Source organism: Mastigoproctus giganteus, chromosome 8 (genome assembly GCF_048544385.1).
Source record: "Mastigoproctus giganteus isolate SK-2022 chromosome 8, ASM4854438v1, whole genome shotgun sequence".
Taxonomy (NCBI): Eukaryota; Metazoa; Arthropoda; class Arachnida; order Uropygi; family Thelyphonidae; genus Mastigoproctus; species Mastigoproctus giganteus.
In genome coordinates, this window is record NC_143582.1 from 224,974,488 (window position 1) to 224,993,661 (window position 19,174).

At 38.1% G+C, this 19,174-nt stretch overlaps 1 protein-coding gene across 1 annotated transcript in view; it reads right to left on the minus strand.

Moving 5' to 3' along the window:
- The window catches only part of LOC150082373 (meiosis inhibitor protein 1-like), a 183,615-nt gene that overhangs the window by 150,058 nt on the left and 14,383 nt on the right, over nucleotides 1-19,174 (minus strand). Inside the window, exons 3-4 of the mRNA XM_090380496.1 lie at nucleotides 9,658-9,790; nucleotides 3,710-3,821 (exon numbers count right to left, since the gene is read on the minus strand). Of these exons, the coding sequence (XP_090236622.1) occupies nucleotides 3,710-3,821; nucleotides 9,658-9,790 (245 nt within the window). The remainder of the gene's footprint in view (nucleotides 1-3,709; nucleotides 3,822-9,657; nucleotides 9,791-19,174) is intronic.

The following is a 19,174-nucleotide window of genomic DNA, read 5'->3' on the forward strand; positions in this document are numbered from 1 at the left end:
ACTCCTTACATCGATCACAAAGAAAAGAATCTCCAGGTGAGGTAGGATTAGTCACCAGGTCGACCTTGGAAAACATTCCACAGGTTCCACAACGGATTAAATCATGACTCACCCGTAAATCGCCATCTGCTATTTTCGTGTGAGTCACGATACCCTGTGACGTGTTTAAGGCAGATCTCGTAACTACCATTATAAAATTAAATAAATATCAATGAAAGTAACTTTAAAAAATTATATCTATAATATTATTAAAATCAAACAGTTACAGGAAAACCTATAACAAAATAATCCAACAATATCTAAATAAATCAAATATTTAAAAGCACTATCCAAAAGTAAACCACTTAACTGAGGAACCCTGTTTCTACATCTACAGTATTGAAAAAAAGTAATTTTAACAACAGGTTTTTTAGCTTTTATGTACACAAAAAATAATTTTATTTAAAAATTGCCACAACCCCTTTAATCCTGCGACCCCTCTGGGGGTTGCACCTCACAGTTTGCACACCACTGGCCTATGAGGTGCTTTTGTGCAAAATCTTATTGGCACCTCCCATTCATAAAAGACTAATAAATAATTGTAGACAGTTATTGTAATATATTTCACAATGATCAATGAATACACAACAAAATATATTTTGTAATTAATAAAACTAAAACCTTACACTTTACAAAAAAAAACACAGCTTTAAGTATCAGAATGTTTATCATACCCTTACATTAACTCACCGCAAACAGCAATCTTATTTTTTCTCTTCTCACTTTCTAATACAGTATCACTTTATATTTTACATTGTTTTTCAACTTACTCATTGCACCATATAATAATAACAAAAAAAAAAAAAAAAAAATAATAGAATTCAGCCACTTTATTCTTTACTCATTGGGAAGGCGAAGATTTTACTTCAGAGCCTATGAAGTGAAATCTTCACCTACTCTAAACTACAATATGGCGATCTATTTTGGGCAGTTGTAATCAATTATGACCAGATGAGCATTTATCCCAAAGAGCAAAGGAAAACTTTGTTGTTGTTGTTTGCCAGTCATTCAGCAACTTTGTGAGGCATTGTTAATTAGTGAAGAAAAGTTCACCAGTCCTGTGGTTCTTCATGAACCGCAAGCTGACTCAATGCTGTATCGATATCATGAACAATACTCATATAACTTTCGTCCATTTGTATTTGATCAGGAACAAAAAAAAAAAAAAAAAAATTAGTAAGTGCCGATAGTTCCAATACATAACACGGATAAATTTCATTATGCGAGGTTCAGTGTGGCTGCATCTGCCTAATTCAAACTCTGGGCTAAGAGTCAGTCAACCATGGCCTCCTTTGTGATCTGAGTCTCAAGAAATTACATATTTTGCATAATGGTTAATTCTGACCTGCACACATATTTGAGCTCACAATGAAAATTTACTGTAAAAAATATTTTTGTTGTTGACAATTTATCAGTTACTGGACACCGTAATAGCTAGACACAGCAAAATGTAAAACTAAGTGGTAGGTTGGGCAGGTGTCAAACTGTTCCATATAATTTATTCAAACTACCCTCTTCCATGACACCAGACAGTAGTTTGTTCCAGCAATCAATTACTCACTGGGTGAAAGAAAATTTTCACACAGCTATCCTTTTTTAAAATTAGTTTATTTTACATAGTAATTTAATTTAGATAGTAATGTAATGAGCTGGTAGATTTTTAGTAATGTTTATTATAAACTACAAAACAAAAATGAAAATACTCATTCGAATTATTAAAGTTAAAAAATTGCATGTGGCAGCCCTGGTCACAATGCTAGGATGTCAGATGTCTCTCTGGAGTTCTACATGGTTTTGGTCTTTCACCTATATTTTTTCTCCTGTATAATAATGACCTTTCCCACTAATCAGAAATCCTATTCGTAGTTTTGCTGATGACAGTAAACTTCACTTTCCAGGTCCACAAACCATGCATTTTATAAAGAGATACAATGTTTAAAATATCCACAATCTCCAAATAATTTTCCTGTGGGAAGAACATAACTTACTTAGTTAATGTCAGTCATTCTTAAACCCACTATTGTATTTTTTTTATCATGAAAAGGATCTGCTGCTCCCATTCTCAACTTCAACATCAGTAGTGTATTCAGTAGTGTATATTATGAAAGAATGGCATAATCAAAGCGGAGGGAGAAATATCTATTTTACACATTGCTACTAAAAATATATATTAATAGTAATCTTTAAAATTAATAGCTTTCTTTACAAATTTATTTAAAAACAAAAATATAAATTTCGCAATGAAACTTCAACGTTTCTTACTAAAGTAAAATGTGTTAGATAAAAAGATCCAACGAATGAGATATACTGTGATGCGTGTGAACACTGAATTTTGATTTGCAATGAGCTGAATGCTAGAACTGGTTGTTCTATGAACCATGAGTCTGAAGTCTGACTCAGTTACTATACAGTCGATGTGACCTAGTGCCTCCGTAGCCAGGTGGGCAGGAGCAGCAGTGCATAGCACATGCTTCTTGATTAGACCGGGGTTCGAGCCCGTGACCACCAAATACGGAGGATGAGGAAAGGTCAGGGAATGACCACCGCATATCCCTGGAGCAATATGGCCTTAGTTGCTAATGCTCCTAAACAACAACCACCAACAATGTGGCGTTATCATATAGTCTTCTGGAGAATAAGCATTCCGGTACTATTTTTTTACAATGAGCGTTCCGGGACTATTTTTTTTTAGCAATACACCTCTGAACAACACTTACTGGAACTTCTAGACAAGATCTTATATGTTTATGGAATAACCATAACTTCTAACCTTTGTTGACATAAGCATATTACAAACATTTCCTCCTCTGTATTGAGAGGGGCAAAAAAAAAAACAAAAAAAACTGGCTTTCTATTTTATTTGCAGCAATACTTGCTTCTAAACATGTGCTAACCTGGCCCAAACCATAAATCCATCTTAGCATGAAATTTTGTTTCTATATCTGGAATAGTGTCCCCAAAACCTCTCTTGAACTTTGATACTATTGAGAGAGAGAGAGAGAGAGAGAGAAAAGGCAGGTTAAATTAAAAATTCCTCTCTTAACAACTCATTTCACTCTCTATCACACAAATGTTTAGTTTCTGATGCAATACTTTTCTACATACACTTAGATACAGAATTTTCTGATTCCACCTCTTTCTTCCTAACAATATCAGGTTTACAAGTCTATAATTATTTACTTCATCCTCTGACACACCTTTGTGAATGGGAGAAACATTTTCACATCTTAATCTGTAGGGATCCTCCCTAAACCCAAGTTTAGGGAGGCTCCCTACAATAAAACTAAAACAAAAAAAAAAAAAATAAATAAAAATATATGTATAGAGGTTTGATTACCTCCTTTTCTACATCTTTTAATACAACTGGACAAATTCCATCAGTCCCAAGCACCTCATTCACTTTTAGTTTCAACAATTTGTCTTCCACTTTCTTCTCAGTTATCACAAAATTATTTAGCTACAAGTTATACCTTGACATACTTCTGGTATCCCCATCCCTAAAAACATGTGTGAACAGATGCAAAATATTCCTTCTGTTTGTCAGAAACCTAAACAGAATCATCAATAGTTATGCCATTCATATTAGTGGATCAATGTGGTTCATCCCTTTCCTTCTAGTTTTAACTTAAGTAAAGAATTGAAAGAAATATTAATTATATATATTACTTACAGCTAACAGAAATGTCAGATGTTTCAGAGTAAATACTGGCAGAAGAGAGAGATCAGGATTCAAAATTATAAAGGATACAACATAAGGAAGAAGGTTCAACACAGGAATAATGCTGAAACAAAAAAAAAAAAAAATTTAAAAAAGCAACTTCATAAATATTTATCAGTCCATAAATAACCAAAATATGTCAGTTATATATATATATATATATATATATATAAAAGTCATCGTCATTAAGTTAAAAAAATTTGATGAAAGTGTGAATTTCAGCTGTCATTCCGAGGCAATGTTGGTCCAGCTTGTAAAGGAGGACACTTGCCTTGCTGGAACTGTCAGAAGAAACACAATTCTTAATCTGATTATGAAACTAGTGCATGGACATGGATTTTCTGCATCCAAGGCTTACTTAGAAGCTCTCCTACCCTCAACTAATTAAATCAAATAAATATATAACTTACATCATTAAATCCTTTAATTCTTGTGCCTGAGCCAAACTGCCTTGATTGCAGCTCCTTCATCTGAGCTCTATGTGAAACATTAAGATGGTACGGTTTATGATGTACATATAAGTGAGAAACAGACAAAAATAAATGGGGGTTTATACTCTGAACTATGCACACAAAGAGGTTTTTAAAATAAATAATTTTTCCCCATGTTTCTGAAACACTGGTTAGTTATTTTTATGTTTGTTTGTTATTTGGTTATTTTTTAGGAGCATTAGCAACTAAGGCCATATTGCTCCGGGAAATGCGGTGGTCATTCCTTGACCTTTCCGCATCCTCCGTATTTGGTGGTGACGGGCTCGAACCCCGGTCTAATCAAGAAGCGTGTGCTACGCACTGCTGCTCCTTCCCACCTGGCTACGGAAGCGCCTCAATCAGCTATATATACAGGGTGATTCACTACCAGTGCGACAAACTTGCAAGAGGTGTAGGGGGCACAAAGACGAATCGGAATCACATAGCATTGCACGGTCCGAAATGCCTTTGTCATGTGGTAGAGGATGTTGAACAGGAGGGCGCGTGAACAGCGATCCCGCTGGAAGTCAGCATTTGTGAACCGTTTCTGTTGAAGAAATCAAGAAGCAAAAGTCCTCCGGAGTGGATAATCTGCAAGCTCCAATGATTGGACGCGTTGCAGATGGTATGAACTCATTTGGTTTGTTGACAGTATCCTCCATACAGTGGATTGGGAAATACCCAATCGTTGGCCTATTGCTCGAGTACTCGTACTCAGATTGCCTTCTGTAAGACGTAGGACATTCTCCTCATAGTCTGATGCCCTCGTCGTTCGCTCTCGATTCATGGTACCTCTCGAGAAACAACCAGTCTCACGTAACCTACCGTGCACACGTGCGAAAATCGTATGATGAGGAGAACGCCTGTGCGGGAAACGTTCCTGGTACAAGCGCAGAGCGGCATGCCCGTTACAGTCCGCAGCTCCATATGCAAGGTGCATGTTGGCCAGTTCAACGTTTGAATACTCGTCCACCCTACTGCCTCGGGAACCAGTTCGCAAATGCTGACTTCTAGCGGGATCGCTGTTCATGCGACCTCCCGTTCAACGTCCTCTACCGCATGACGAAGGCATTTCGGACCCTGCAATGCTATGTGATTCCGATTCGTCTTTGTGGCCCCCTACACCTCCTGCAAGTTTGTCACACTGGTAGTGAATCACCCTGTATATAAATATATAAGTTGTATTAATATTAAATTAATTTAAGTATGCATAAATGGATATGAAAGTTACACAAGGTGCTAGTAACTATAAGGGTGAGGAAAGTAGAAAAAGAAGTTTGTTTGTTTGTTTGTTATTTGGTTTTTAGGAGCATTAGCAACTAAGGCCATATTGCTCCGGGATATGCGGTGGTCATTCCCTGACCTTTCCGCATCCTCCGTATTTGGTGGTGACGGGCTCGAACCCCGGTCTAATCAAGAAGCGTGTGCTACGCACTGCTGCTCCTTCCCACCTGGCTACGGAGGCGCCAGAAAAAGAAGTGTAGTAGATTAGTGAAAGAATGTTAATATCCTAGAGGTTATGATGAATTAAGTAAATTAAGGGCTGAAATGCCAAGTCATTATATAAAGTGGGAGAACTGTAAAGTAAAATTAGTACAACAAAATACTAATAAAATGCAAATAAAAATGAATAGCTGTCATCAGATATGGGGGAAGAACATTTTTAGTAAATGGTCTAATATAGGTAATACAAAAATGCTTGATTTGATGTCAGCTGAAATAAATATTGATACATGATTAGGTATTTCATCAGGGGGACTACACCTGACTAATGAGACATATGGCAGAGAAGAAAAATGCATGGGATACATACAAATTAACATGTGACACAGAAGCCTATGATAGATACAAGTTGATCTGTAACCAAGTTACAAAGGAGGTTAGGCAGGCGAAGGCAGACTACGAGAAACCTTTGGCAAGGAATGCAAAGAAAAACAGCAAAGAGTTCTTTACTTATGTAAACTCTAGAAGGAAGGGGATGAATCAGATTGGTCCACTTGATATTGATGGGCAACTGTTGATGATCCTGCTCAGGTAGCTAACAAAACTAAATGAATATTTTGCATCGACATTCACACATGAGGAGTTATTCAGCGAGGGGAATGCCAGAGGTGTATTCAACTCTAGCAGTAAGCTAGAGAATCTTGTAATAACTGAGAGTAAAGTGGAGGAGAAATTGTTGAAGATAAACACAAGAAAGGCACCTGGGGTGGATGGGATCTATCCAGTTATATTAAAGGAGGCAGCAAAGGAAGTAAGCAAACCCTTAGCCATAATTATGAGAGCTTCCTTGGACTCAGGAGAGGTACCCCACAGACTGGAGATGTGCAAATGTGACCCCAATTCACAAAGGAGGATCAAAGGCTGACACAAGTAATTATAGACCTGTGAGTTTAACTTCTGTTCCAGGAAAATTAATGGAGGCACTGGTTAAGAAGCACTGCAGGATCATCTAGACAAGACTTCAGTTATAGCTCGGACACAGCATGGTTTTGTTAAGGGGAAGTCTTGCCTGACCAATCTGATTGGATACTATGATGCAGTCACAAAAGAACTGGATGCAGGGAATAACTTTGATATTATATACTTGGATCTTAGAAAGGCTTTTGATACTGTTGCACATGAAAGACTGCTGCACAAATTGGAGCAGTATGGCATTGGAGGCAAATTGCTGCTTTGGATAAAGGGGTGGTTGAGGGGGAGAAGACAGATAGTGGTAATCAATGCACACTGCTCATCATGGACTAATGTTATTAGTGGAGTCCCTCAGGGTTCAGTGTTGGGTTCATTATTGTTTTCTGTATTTATAAATGATATTGATGATGGTATATCAAGCTTAATGTCCAAGTTTGCAGATGATACAAAGGTTGGCAGGGTTGTCAAGGACACTACTGACACTATGCTGCTACAACAGGATCTGGAAAGGTTGAGCAGATGGGCTGAGAGGTGGCAAATGTAGTTTAACATTGACAAATGAAAAGTACTACATATGGGAAACAGCAACCCCAGAGCAACGTATCAACTCTGTGGTACTACACTGACAGTGGTAGAGAATGAAAGGGACCGGGGGGTGGTTGTGTAGGTAGATATGAAGTTCTCTGAGCAGTGCAGACGGGCTGCAAGAGTAGCTCATGGTGTATTGTCAATGATATATAGGAATTTTTCTAGCAGGGATAAGGAGGTGATTATTCCCTTGTATACACACCTTACTTGCAGCATTTCTTCAGCATGGTCCTATATAATTGCTTAATATCAATAGTTTTTGTTTATTCTTATTCATAATATTAGAAATATGCAAAGTTAGCATTAGTAGAGGCATACAATGCAAGAAAGCAAGATTATGCAGCATCAGCCAAACCCCCCCCTCCCATTTCACCCCTCCATTTGTTCCAAATGCCTGTCCAGCTCAGCCTTAAATTAATTTGGCTATCAACTTCCACAACAAACGATGGAAGTCTGTTCCACCAATCAACCACCCACTGGCTAAAGGCAAATTTCCACACATCTGTACTAAAACTGTCTTTCCTCAATTTGAATCTGTGCCCCCTCAGGTTCTCAAGTTTATAATAGTGTGGAAACTAATGATATTAAATACATCCTATGAGTATTGTCATCAGTTATAATCCCTTCCAATAGTCTCCTGATAAAACTAAATCCTTTTGAACTATAGCAGTATACACTTGTCCATTCTGTTCTGCCTCCTGAATTGGGGTTGTACATGGACAAGTATGGAATGTATTGTGCTGTGCTTCTCTGTAATGATATAACGCTCTGTAAAAAGGGCCAGAAGTGTGTGAAGTACATTGTTTGGGTATTATGTGTGGATTGTTATGTTGGAAATGTTGTTCGTGGCCTCTTGGTTAACAGGTAAAGCCACTTCCCAGCACCTGTCCATTCCACGAGGAAGTGGGCCACAGGTACTTGCACTGTCTGATACAAAGATAAGACAAAATCCTGCATATATAGGAAGTAGTGCAATACATATAGATTACAGCATTCCAATATCATTGGGACCAAAACAATAGTACCAACAAAAAATTTTAAATATATATATATATAAAATAAAAATAAAAAAAAGAATAAAATGAAAAACAGAGATTCCTTTCTTTCAGCAGCCCAAGGTGATGGCACTAGCAAATATCCCACCCTGAAAAAAAAAAAAAAAAAAAAAAAGGTTTGATTTTATCTCACACTGGGAAAACCTGGTGTCAGCTGATGGATACACATCCATCAGCTGACACCAGGTTTTCCCAGTGTGGAAGGCAATGGCCTAGACCAACATCAAGAATCAGGCATCAGGGGACAGAAGCAGGACAACAGGACCTGGAAGAAGAAATCTGGCGTCCAGAACTCCCATGTATGAAGAGAGCAGGATCAGAAGATCCTGCTCTCTTCATACATGGGAGTTCTGTTCCATTCACTAATCTTGTTGCCCTTCTCTGTACTCGTTCCAGCAGCGCTACATCCTTCTTGAAATGAGGCCTCCAGACCTGTATACAGTACTCAAGGTGTGGCCTGACCATTGCCTTATACAAGGGAATAATCACCACCATCACACCAATGTCATGCCAGTATCACTAAGGACAACTTAAGGATTAAGGGAAACTGATAGTTTGTGGTGGGGAAGAAGAGGTATAACACAGCTTTGCATTTTTATAATATGGGTAAAAGTGATGCTTTAACAGATCATAAGAGTTCCTGTTCTAGACTGCAAAAGCTGATGCAGGGAAAGAAGTGCTGTGGGCTGCTATATCTAAACTGAAGAAATGTTTTAAACATCACAAAAATAAGCTTAAATAATGTTAAGGAAAGTGTCAGGTAATAAATGATAAAAGAACATTCAGTATGAACTGTCTGATATAATCTCAGGAGTGCTGTCAATAAAGGAATGAGTTTGAACTCCGGGTTATGACAACTGCTGCTGAAAAAAATGGGAATAAGAAACTTGGTATCACTGAGAATACACTCCCAATAGTCTTAGAAAATAATAAGAGGAGTTTACCTCAATATAGTATGTAGAACACTTCCGTATGATACCCTCCAGAAATTAAAACGGAAAAACCGAAAAAAAATCGCCAACTTACCGGTACATTAGAGTAAAATGTTTTAAATTGATTTGAATTGTGTTAAATTGATTATTTAATTATTTATATTTTACTCTAATGTACCTGTAAGTTGTTGATTTTTTCGGTTTTTCCGTTTTAATTTCTGGAGGGTATCATACGGAAGTGTTCTACGTACTATATTGAGGTAAACTCCTCTTATTATTTTCTAATATTATTATCAACATAGAACATATTGAGTATTACAGCTCTGATTCATATCCCAATAGTCATAAAAATATAAAGCAAAAATCACATCATCACACTGGTAGAGGCATTTTATTTAAAAACAATTTATTTATGAACAAAATGTATAAAATTTACTTACTTGTCTCTGTGTATATAGCATATATAGCACAAAAATAAGAAGGAGATCTGTGCTGCAAATACAGCATCACATCCACTGCTATTGTCTAAATCGCATTTCTGTTGCAACAATGCAAAGCACTCTTCTGGTGAACCTGAAAATACTGATAAGGTATTATTATTATATTACCACCATTAATTATCTGGTTTAGTCAATACAGCAGGACTTCAGTGATTAAAGAGTTATATTCCTGAAGATATATCTGAATAACCACTGAAAAAGGAGGAGGGATAGGTTCCAAATTCACAAGGAAATTCTACATAAAATATAAATATATTTTAGTATTAATTTTTTAAATATATTGACTGGCCATTAATTTTGTCAAGTGCACTGAGCAAAAATACAAAGTGCGGCAATAAAGTTCACACTGGTGATAAAAAGAACACAAAGTGAAGGAGCCCAAAAATGGTTTTATTTTTATTCGAAGAATAATCACCACCTGATTGAATGCAATTACACCATTCTAAAAGTTTCTGAAAAGAGTAAGCAAAGGCATCCAAAGAGATGATGTTCAGTTTAGTGGTTACATTTTTCTTTATGTCCTCAACATCCTGAAATCTCTTGCCTTTGAGGGCAGTTTTCTATTTGGAAAAGAGGAAGACATCTGCTGGTGCTATATCCCGAGAGAGTAGGGTGGATGGTTTATTTCTACAATGTCATGTTTTGTCAGAAATGTCTTCACAACAACCATGGAAGGGGGGGTGATACTGTTGTGCAATAAGAACCAGCTGCCTTTCTCTCAAAATTGTGGCCTCACCCTGTAAATGTGCTTCAATATGTCTTTTGAATACAAATACTTTGTGAATCACACCTGTTTGTCAAAAAAGATGATCAATATCATCTTGATTCTGGACTTCTGTAAACGAAACATTTTTGGCCTTGGTGATGATTTTGAAGTCTACTACATGCTTGATGCTTTGCATTAGGGTCGTACTGAAACACCTAACATTCATCTGCAGTGACAATATAATCAAGGAAATTAGGATTGTCTTGTAAGTCTGGATGATGTCTTCATACGGCGACACTGTTTGTTGTGTGGCACAAATTTTGCACAGACCTTACTTTTCCCTAAACCTTCATGCAAAATTTGACAAATTGTCTCATTCATATCCAACTCATCAGCCATCATTCTGAGGGTCAAATTATGATCTCTTACCACAATCTCCCAAACTTTTGCAACTCTGTCCTCATTTCGAGGGGTTAATGGACTCCCAATTCTAGGGTCATTGCGAATGTCCTCACATCCATCTTTGAACTGCTTATACCATTCAAATACTTAATTAGTATGACTTAGAACATTTCATCACCATAAACAATTTTTAATTTCATACATTTCTGTTGCAGATTTTCCAGGTTTTTTTTGAACAAAATTTGATATTTGTTCATTGCTCCATTGAAAAATTGTGACACAGAACATTAACACTGCTAATAAAATTTGTTGTTACTTCCAACCTGTCAGCCTACTGGACAATCTCTGTAACACCATCTGTTGGAAGAAGTTTAAAGTACAATACACTACTTCTGTTTATTTTCAAACTCATTGCAACTTCTGACCCTACCAGTTCAGATATCACCAGTATATGAGGTGTTAGCATTTTGCAACTGATAAAATTAGCATTAGTAGAGGTATATGATGCAAGAAAGCAAGCTTATGCAGCACCAGTAAAAAAAAAAAAAAAAAAATCTTCCATTTCACTCCTCCATTTGTTGTTCCAAATGCCTGTCCAGCTCAGCTTCAAATTTATTTAGGCTATCAACTTCCACAACAAAAGATGGAAGTCTGTTCCACCAATCAACTACCCACTGGCTAAAGGAAAATTTCTGCACATCTATTCTACAACTGTCTTTCCTCAATTTGAATCTATGCCCTCTCAGGTTCTTAATCTGAGCAAGAGGAAGAATCCCATCAGCATTCAGCTTGCTCAACCCATTCAAGACCTTAAACACCTCAATCAGATCACCTTGCAGGTGCCTACTCTCCAGGCACTGCAATTTGCAGAACTTAAGCCTTTCTTGGTAAGAGCACCCCTTTGTTCCCCTCACCAATCTTGTTGCCCTTTTTTGTACTCGTTCTAGCAACTCTACATCTTTCCTAAAATGAAGCCTCCAGACCTGTACACAGTACTCTAGGTGTGGCCTGACCATTGCCTTGTACAATGGGATAATCACCTCCCTGTCCATGCTAGCAAAATTCCTATATATCATTGATAAGACTCTGACCTGTCCTGGCAGCCCGTCTGCACTGTTCAGCAAACTTCATATTTAACTGCACAATTACCCCCAGGTCTTTTTCACTTTCCACTTCCCTGAGTGTAGTATCACACAGTTGGTACATTTCTCTTGGGTTATTGCTAACCATATGCAGTACTTTGCATACCTCTCTAAGAGAGGTAATGTCATACCTCTCTAAGGGTAAGTTAAAGGGTTGGAAAAAATTTGTTATCTTGCACATATGTCTCAAGATATAAGATCTGTTAATAAATATTAACACCAGTAATTCATCAGGCTATTAAAGAATGCCTACTATCCAATTGAAGCTCATGATAAATATATGAACTTTCCCAATTTATGGTGATTAGAGACATTAGCATACTGTGCATTTTTTCTTTGAATTAGTTAAGCTTAAAGGTATTTGGAAAAGCAGGATTAAGTTTCACAAATGATAAACCAATTGGCCAGCATTGGATAAGGTATAATTTTAAATAATTTTTCCACATATTGTTTGAAAGTGAAAATAGTAAAACCATAAACAGTGAGGTCCTGATGTATTAAGTATTATGCATATCATTATTCTTTTGTCAGTTAACAAATTCTGAATCATGACGCACTTCTTTTTACACAGGATAATATACATTACCTCAGGAAGCCTATAATCTAAGAACATCAATTAATACAGTAGCTTACAAAAATTTAAAGTAATGTAATATACATTTGTTATTTAGTATTTTTTGCAGTAAACTTTCTTTAATATAATTTTGTATTTTATAACTGAGTTGGCTTTTAATTAGCAACACCTACCTAATACCTTGTGGGGCCACCTTTTGTCCATAATACAATCCATATGCATCTTGACATGGACTCTGCAAAGTGTTGCAGGTTGTCCTGGTAGTGCTACTCATGCATTGCATAATGTGTCCAGTAATGCCTGAACTTGTAATAGTATTTGCCATATAGTGCAAGGAAGCCACAGGCTTTTGCTGCACTGGCAAAAAAAACAAACAAACAAACAAACAAAACAAGTAGATAAGAAAACACAAATTATATATATTCTTCCATTCTCACACAGGTAAGTATTCAGTTGACTTTTGAATTTATTAAAACTGTCAGCCTCAATTACCTGCAAGAGCAACTTGTTCCAGCTATCAACAACTCTCAGACTAAAAGAAAACTTCCTACAATATAATCTAAATATCAAGCCCTGTAATTTGAATTTATGACCCCCAAGTAATAGAATTGTTTAGGACAGTGAGAATTCCACCTTCATTCATTTTACTAAACTCTATCAGAGCCTTAAAAACCTCAATCAGGTCATCTCTGAGGTCTGGTTGCTAATTATGCAGGCTGCTCTGCAGCCCGCATAATCGGAGTCTTTCTTCATATAGTTGTCCTTCTGCCGATCTCGCCATTCGAGTTGCCCATCTTTGAACCCTTTCAAGAAGATCAATGTCTTTTTTTCAGATGAAGTCTTCACACTTGAACACAGTATTCCAAATGTGGTCTTACAATTGTCTTATACAGTGGGATTATGACCTCCATATCTCTACAGGATAGCATTCGATAAATTCAATAGGACACTATGGGCCTTTCTGGCTGCCTGTTTACACTGTTCAGAAAACTTCATATTTGTCTGTATTGTAACTCTCAGATTCCTTTCCTCCTCAAATATTCTTAATTGAACTCCACAGAGTGTAAAATTTATTTATCGGTTGCTATTCCCCAAGTGTAAGACATTGCATTTAGCAGTATTAAAACATAGCTCCCACTTTTCTGATCATCTTTGAAGTCTGTTCAAGCCATCCTGAAGGAGCACTGCTTGGCACTGATCATTAACAACTCTACCAATATTTATGTCTTCTGCAAATTTTGACATCACACCTTCTATCCCTTCATTGATGGCATTTATGAAAATGGGAAACAACAGTGGTCCAAGAACTGATCCTTGGGGACTCCACTCCTGATCTTACACCAATCTGAAGAATATCCACTAACCACAATCCTCTGCCTTCTGCCCTGCAACTACCCAGCAATCCATCTTAGAATCTTATCAGTAATCCCAACCCGTTCAAGCTTATACAGCAACCTCTCATTAGGGACTGAGTCAAATTCTTTACTAAAATCCAAATGAACTATGTCAAAATTATTCCGTAAATCCAGCTCATGAGTAACTGTGTGATAATAGACTACTAAGTAAGTTATGTATGATTTACCCTTAACAAAGCTATGTCATGTATCCTTCAGAATCCCATATCTATCTAAATGTCCCTGGATTGAAGTCCCATTGAATGTCAGACTGACCGGTCTGTAGCTACCAACTTCACTCTTAGAACTGCTTTTATCGATTTGCAATACATTGGCACTTCTCCAATCCAACGAATCTCCCCTGAGTCCAAAGATGTCCTCATAATTAACCTGAATGGTTCAATACACTCCCTTGCACTCCCTCAAAACTACAGGGAATATGCCATCAACTCTGGGAGCCATACTTGCCTTTTGCTCCAAATAATTTCTAATTAACAATCATCTGTAATTACATCACCAATTTCATATGGCTCAGCCTCACTCACATGGCTTCTTCTCAGCATAAAGGGTCTTTCATCAGTAAAAACATATGCAAAGTACTTGTTCTATTCATCCACAACATCAGCTGGGTTGTGTAACACTTTCCCACATCCAGTGCACAAGGATCCAATCTGATTTTCTTTTTTCTTCCTTTATTCACAAATAAATGAAAAATTCCTTGTCCCCATTCTTTGATCTCTTAGCCAAGCTTTCTCATATGCAGCCTTGGCCTCCCTGACCTTATTTGTAATACTATTACAGATCAATTTGTACCTTGTAGGCTTCAGTACTTTTCATCACTCTGTAAATGTCCCATGCTATCTTTTTCTGCTTTATTTGTCCAGCCAGCTCTGCAGCTATCCATTTCTGCATTCTCCTCCTGCAATATTTTCTTAAAGATATGTGTGCATTCATGGCTTTTGTGATGTTTGCTTTAAAGGTATTCCATAATTCCAATGTATTTGCCATCCCTTGGCAATCTGCTTGTTTGTTTGTTTGTTTTTGGTTTTTTATTGGCGCATTGGCAGCTGTGGCCATAATGCGCCAAGACTATGCAATATTTAAAAGTTTAAATTCTCGGTGACCTAATTAGTTAGGTCACCATGTCCAGATAAATAATAACAAATATATAAAAATTAAATCAATAAAGAGATAACAATAACAAATTTTAAATACAATTAAAAACTTTTATTGATTTAAAATAGCTAAAAACAGCAGACACGTTGTCATTGTCGGATAAAATCTGACTGAGTGTATAAGGCTCAGTCAGATGACTAAAAGCGGTAAAACGGGTGCTGCTAAAATCTGGACAGTCAATTAAAAGGTGTCTAATCGTTAGGATTGTGCCACAGGACACACACATAGGAGGGTCATCAGCCCTCAGCAAAAACGAATGAGTTAAATGACTGTGTCCTATGCGGGTCCGGGCAAGAACAACTTCCTCCTTACGATTCCTGCGCAGACTAGACTGCCACGGTTCAATTACAGGTTTTATATGATATAACTTATTCGCAGTCTGTCTATTCCACGAATCCTGCCATTGGGAATGTATCTTTTGATGTATTATTTGCCTGTAGTCTGTATAGGGGACTAACAGGCAGTGGTCATTATTGGGAATTGCTGATTTGGCTGCGGCGTCAGCCAAATCATTTCCCCTAATCCCAATGTGGCTAGGAATCCAGCAGAAGCGGATATCATATTCACGTTCATGGAGAACGTGAATCTTCTGCTGAATGCTAGACAGAACTGGATGAGAATTATATCTCACAGATATTAAAGCCTGTAACACGCTGAGAGCGTCGGTATACAAAATGAACCGTTGGTATTGGCATTCACTAATGTGATCCAAGGCTAACTCTATAGCGTGCAGCTCTGCAGTAAATATGCTGCATTCAGAGGGAATCTGCTCCGATGTAGTGCTGTCTGTAAAGACAGCAGCAGATCCCACATATGATTCTGACTTCGACCCGTCTGTGTAGACTGGCGCGAAGTCAGAATGTTCAGCTCGGTGTGCTGAAAAAAGCTGCAGGTAGACAGACGATGGAGTGTCCGACTTTCCCCAATTTCGAAGGGACAAGTCACATGCCGGGACATGAGCATGCCAGGGTGGAAGGGGTTGCTTTGGTGTTTGGGCAACCCTGTCTACCTTTATATTAAGTTCTTTGAGTAGCTCTTGGACACGAATACCAAAAGGACGATTGGCAGTCTTACGGGTGTTGTACAAATTTTCCCATCGTGGCTCAAAAACGGTTAGCCACGTAGGGTGGTCTGGCAGGGATTTCAGTTTTAGAGCGTAGTTTAGAGACAACTGCTTACGTCGAAGCAATAATGGCGGTTCGTTTGCTTCGACGTATAAGCTCTGGACAGGAGATGTGCGATATGCTGGCAATCTGCCTAGTTCATAGATGCCATATAGCACTTTAAGTTGTCAAAGTCCCCTCTTCTGAAATTAAAACCTGTGCCTTTACCATTAACTACTGCAACAACTTTCTTCATCTAAAATATCTGGAAAGGATCTGGAAGGTTGAGCAGATGGGCTGAGAGGTGGCAAATGAAGTTTAACATTGACAAATGTAAAGTACTACATATGGGAAACAGTAACCCCAGAGCAACGTATCAACTCTGTGGTACTACACTGACAGTGGTAGAGAATGAAAAGTACCTGGGGGTAATTGTGCAGGCAGATATGAAGTTCTCTGAGCAGTGTAGACGGGCTGCAAGAGTAGCTCATGGTGTCTTGTCAATGATATACAGGAATTTTTCTAGCAGGGATAAGGAGGTGATTGTTCCCTTGTATAAGGCAATGGTCAGGCCACACCTTGAGTACTGTATACCGGTCTGGGGGCCTCATTTTAAGAAGGACGTAGAGCTGTTGGAACGAGTACAAAGCAGGGCAACAAGATTAGTGAAAGAAACAAAGGATTGCTCTTGTGAAGAAAGGCTTAAGTTTTGCAAATTACGGTGTCTGGAGGCTAGGCAACTGCAAGGTGATCTGATTGAGGTGTATAAAGCCTTGAATGGTTTAGGTATGTTGAATACAGATGGAATTCTTCTTCTTGCTCAGAATAATCACCTGAGAGGACATAAATTCAAATCGAGGAAAGTCAGATGTAGGATTGTTGTGCAGAAATTTCCCTTTAACCAGCGGGTAGTTGGTTGGTTGAACAGACTTCCATCCCTTGTTGTGGAAGTTGATAGCCTAAATAAATTTAAAGCTCAGCTGGATAGGTATTTCGAACAAAGAGAGGGGGGAAATGGGAGTGGTTTTTTTTTTTTTTTTTTTTTGGCTGATGCTGCATAAGCTTGCTTTCTTGCTTCATATGCCTCTACTAATGCTAATGCTAAAGCCTTGAATGGTTTGAACATGTTCAATGCTGATGGGATTCTTCCTCTTGCTCAGAATAATCACCAGAGAGGGCATAAATTCAAATTGAGGAAAGACAGATGTAGGATAGACGTGCGGAAATTTGCCTTTAGCCAGCGGGTGGTTGGTTGGTGGAACAGACTTCCATCCCTTGTCATGGAAGTTGATAGGCTAAATAGTTTAAGGCTCAGCTGGACAGGTATTTCGAAAGAACAGAGGGGTGAAGTGGAAGTCGTTTTTTTTTTTTTTTTTTGGCTGATGCTGCATAAGCTTTCTTTCTTGCATCAAATGCCTCTACTAATGCTAATATATTTCTTGGCTAAATGCCTAAGAGTATGAAAGAGTTTAATTAGCATTAGTATTGGCACATGATGCAAGAAAGTAGTGGAACAAATAAATACATGGGCTGTGTTAGGGTAACTAAGAGTAGAAACAGGTGGATGTATACTTGCATGTACACCAATACTAGGAGTATAGTTAATAAATTTGATGAGATTAAAGTGCTAGTCAAAGGCAGATATTGTTGGGATATCAGGAACACGGTATCACACAGGCATAAGCAGTACAGAATTTGAATTTGAGGAGAACAATGTGTACAGAAAGGACAGACAGTCCAAGAGGGGAGAATGGGTTATGCTATTAGTTAAGGAACCCATAAAATCTAAGAAAGTGCATCCAATTGATGTTGGTGGACAATGCAATGTTGAGTCTGTTTGGTGTGACATGAGCACTGGGAAAGGAAAAATGAGAGCAGGTGTGTGTTATAGGCCTAATGAATCTGATGAGTATTATTATTATCGATATTAGCCATATGGTGCAAGGAAGCCTGAGGATTATACTACACCAGCCAAAAAAAAAAATTCCGGATTTACCCCAAGAGACAGAGAAAGAGAAGTAGAAGGGAATCACCAAGAAAGAGAAGAATGATAATATCCAGTTCAGGACCATGGGTGTGCCAAGCCCATGCTCACCAGATGTGATTCCCCGGGGATAATGAGCATTTGTGCAGAGAAATAGAGTGGGCCAGTAAATCAGAATGTAGTAGTAGTAGCAGTGGCATTTGATGCAAGAAAGCAAGTGTATGAGCTTATGCAGCATTAGCCAAAAAAAAAAAAAAAAAATCACACCATTCCCTCCAAATGCCTGTCCACTGCTCCTTAAATTTATTCAACCTATCAACTTCCACAACGACAGATGGAAGTTTGTTCCAGCAATTAACCACTCGCTGGCTAAAGGCAAATTTCCGCCCATCTAATCTACATCTGTCTTTTCTTAATTTGAATTTATGCCCCCTTAGGTTCGTAATCTGAACAAGTGGAAGGATCCCATCAGAATTCAGCGTGCTCAACCCATTCAAGGCCTTATACACCTCAATCAGATCACCGCGCAGGTGCCTAGTCTCCAGCCACTGCAATTTACAGAACTTAAGCCTCTCTTGGTAAGAGGATCCCTTCATTCCCCTCACCAATCTTGTTGCCCTTCTCTGTACATGCTCAAGTAAATCTACATCCTTCCTAAAATGAGGCCTGCAGACCTGTACGCAGTACTCAAGGCGTGGCGTGACCATTGCCTTATACAGAGGGATAATCACCTCCTTTTCCCTGCTAGCAAAATTCCTATATATCATTGACAAAACCCCATGACCTGCCCTGGCAGCCTGTCTGCATTGCTCAGAAAACTTCATATCAGACTGCACAATTACTCCCAGGTCTTTTTCATTTTCTACCACCTTAAGTGTAGTACCACACAGTTGATACGTTTCTCTGGGGTTACTTCTACCCATATGCAGTACTTTGCATTTGTCAAGGTTAAACTTCAGTTGCCACTTCTTAGCCC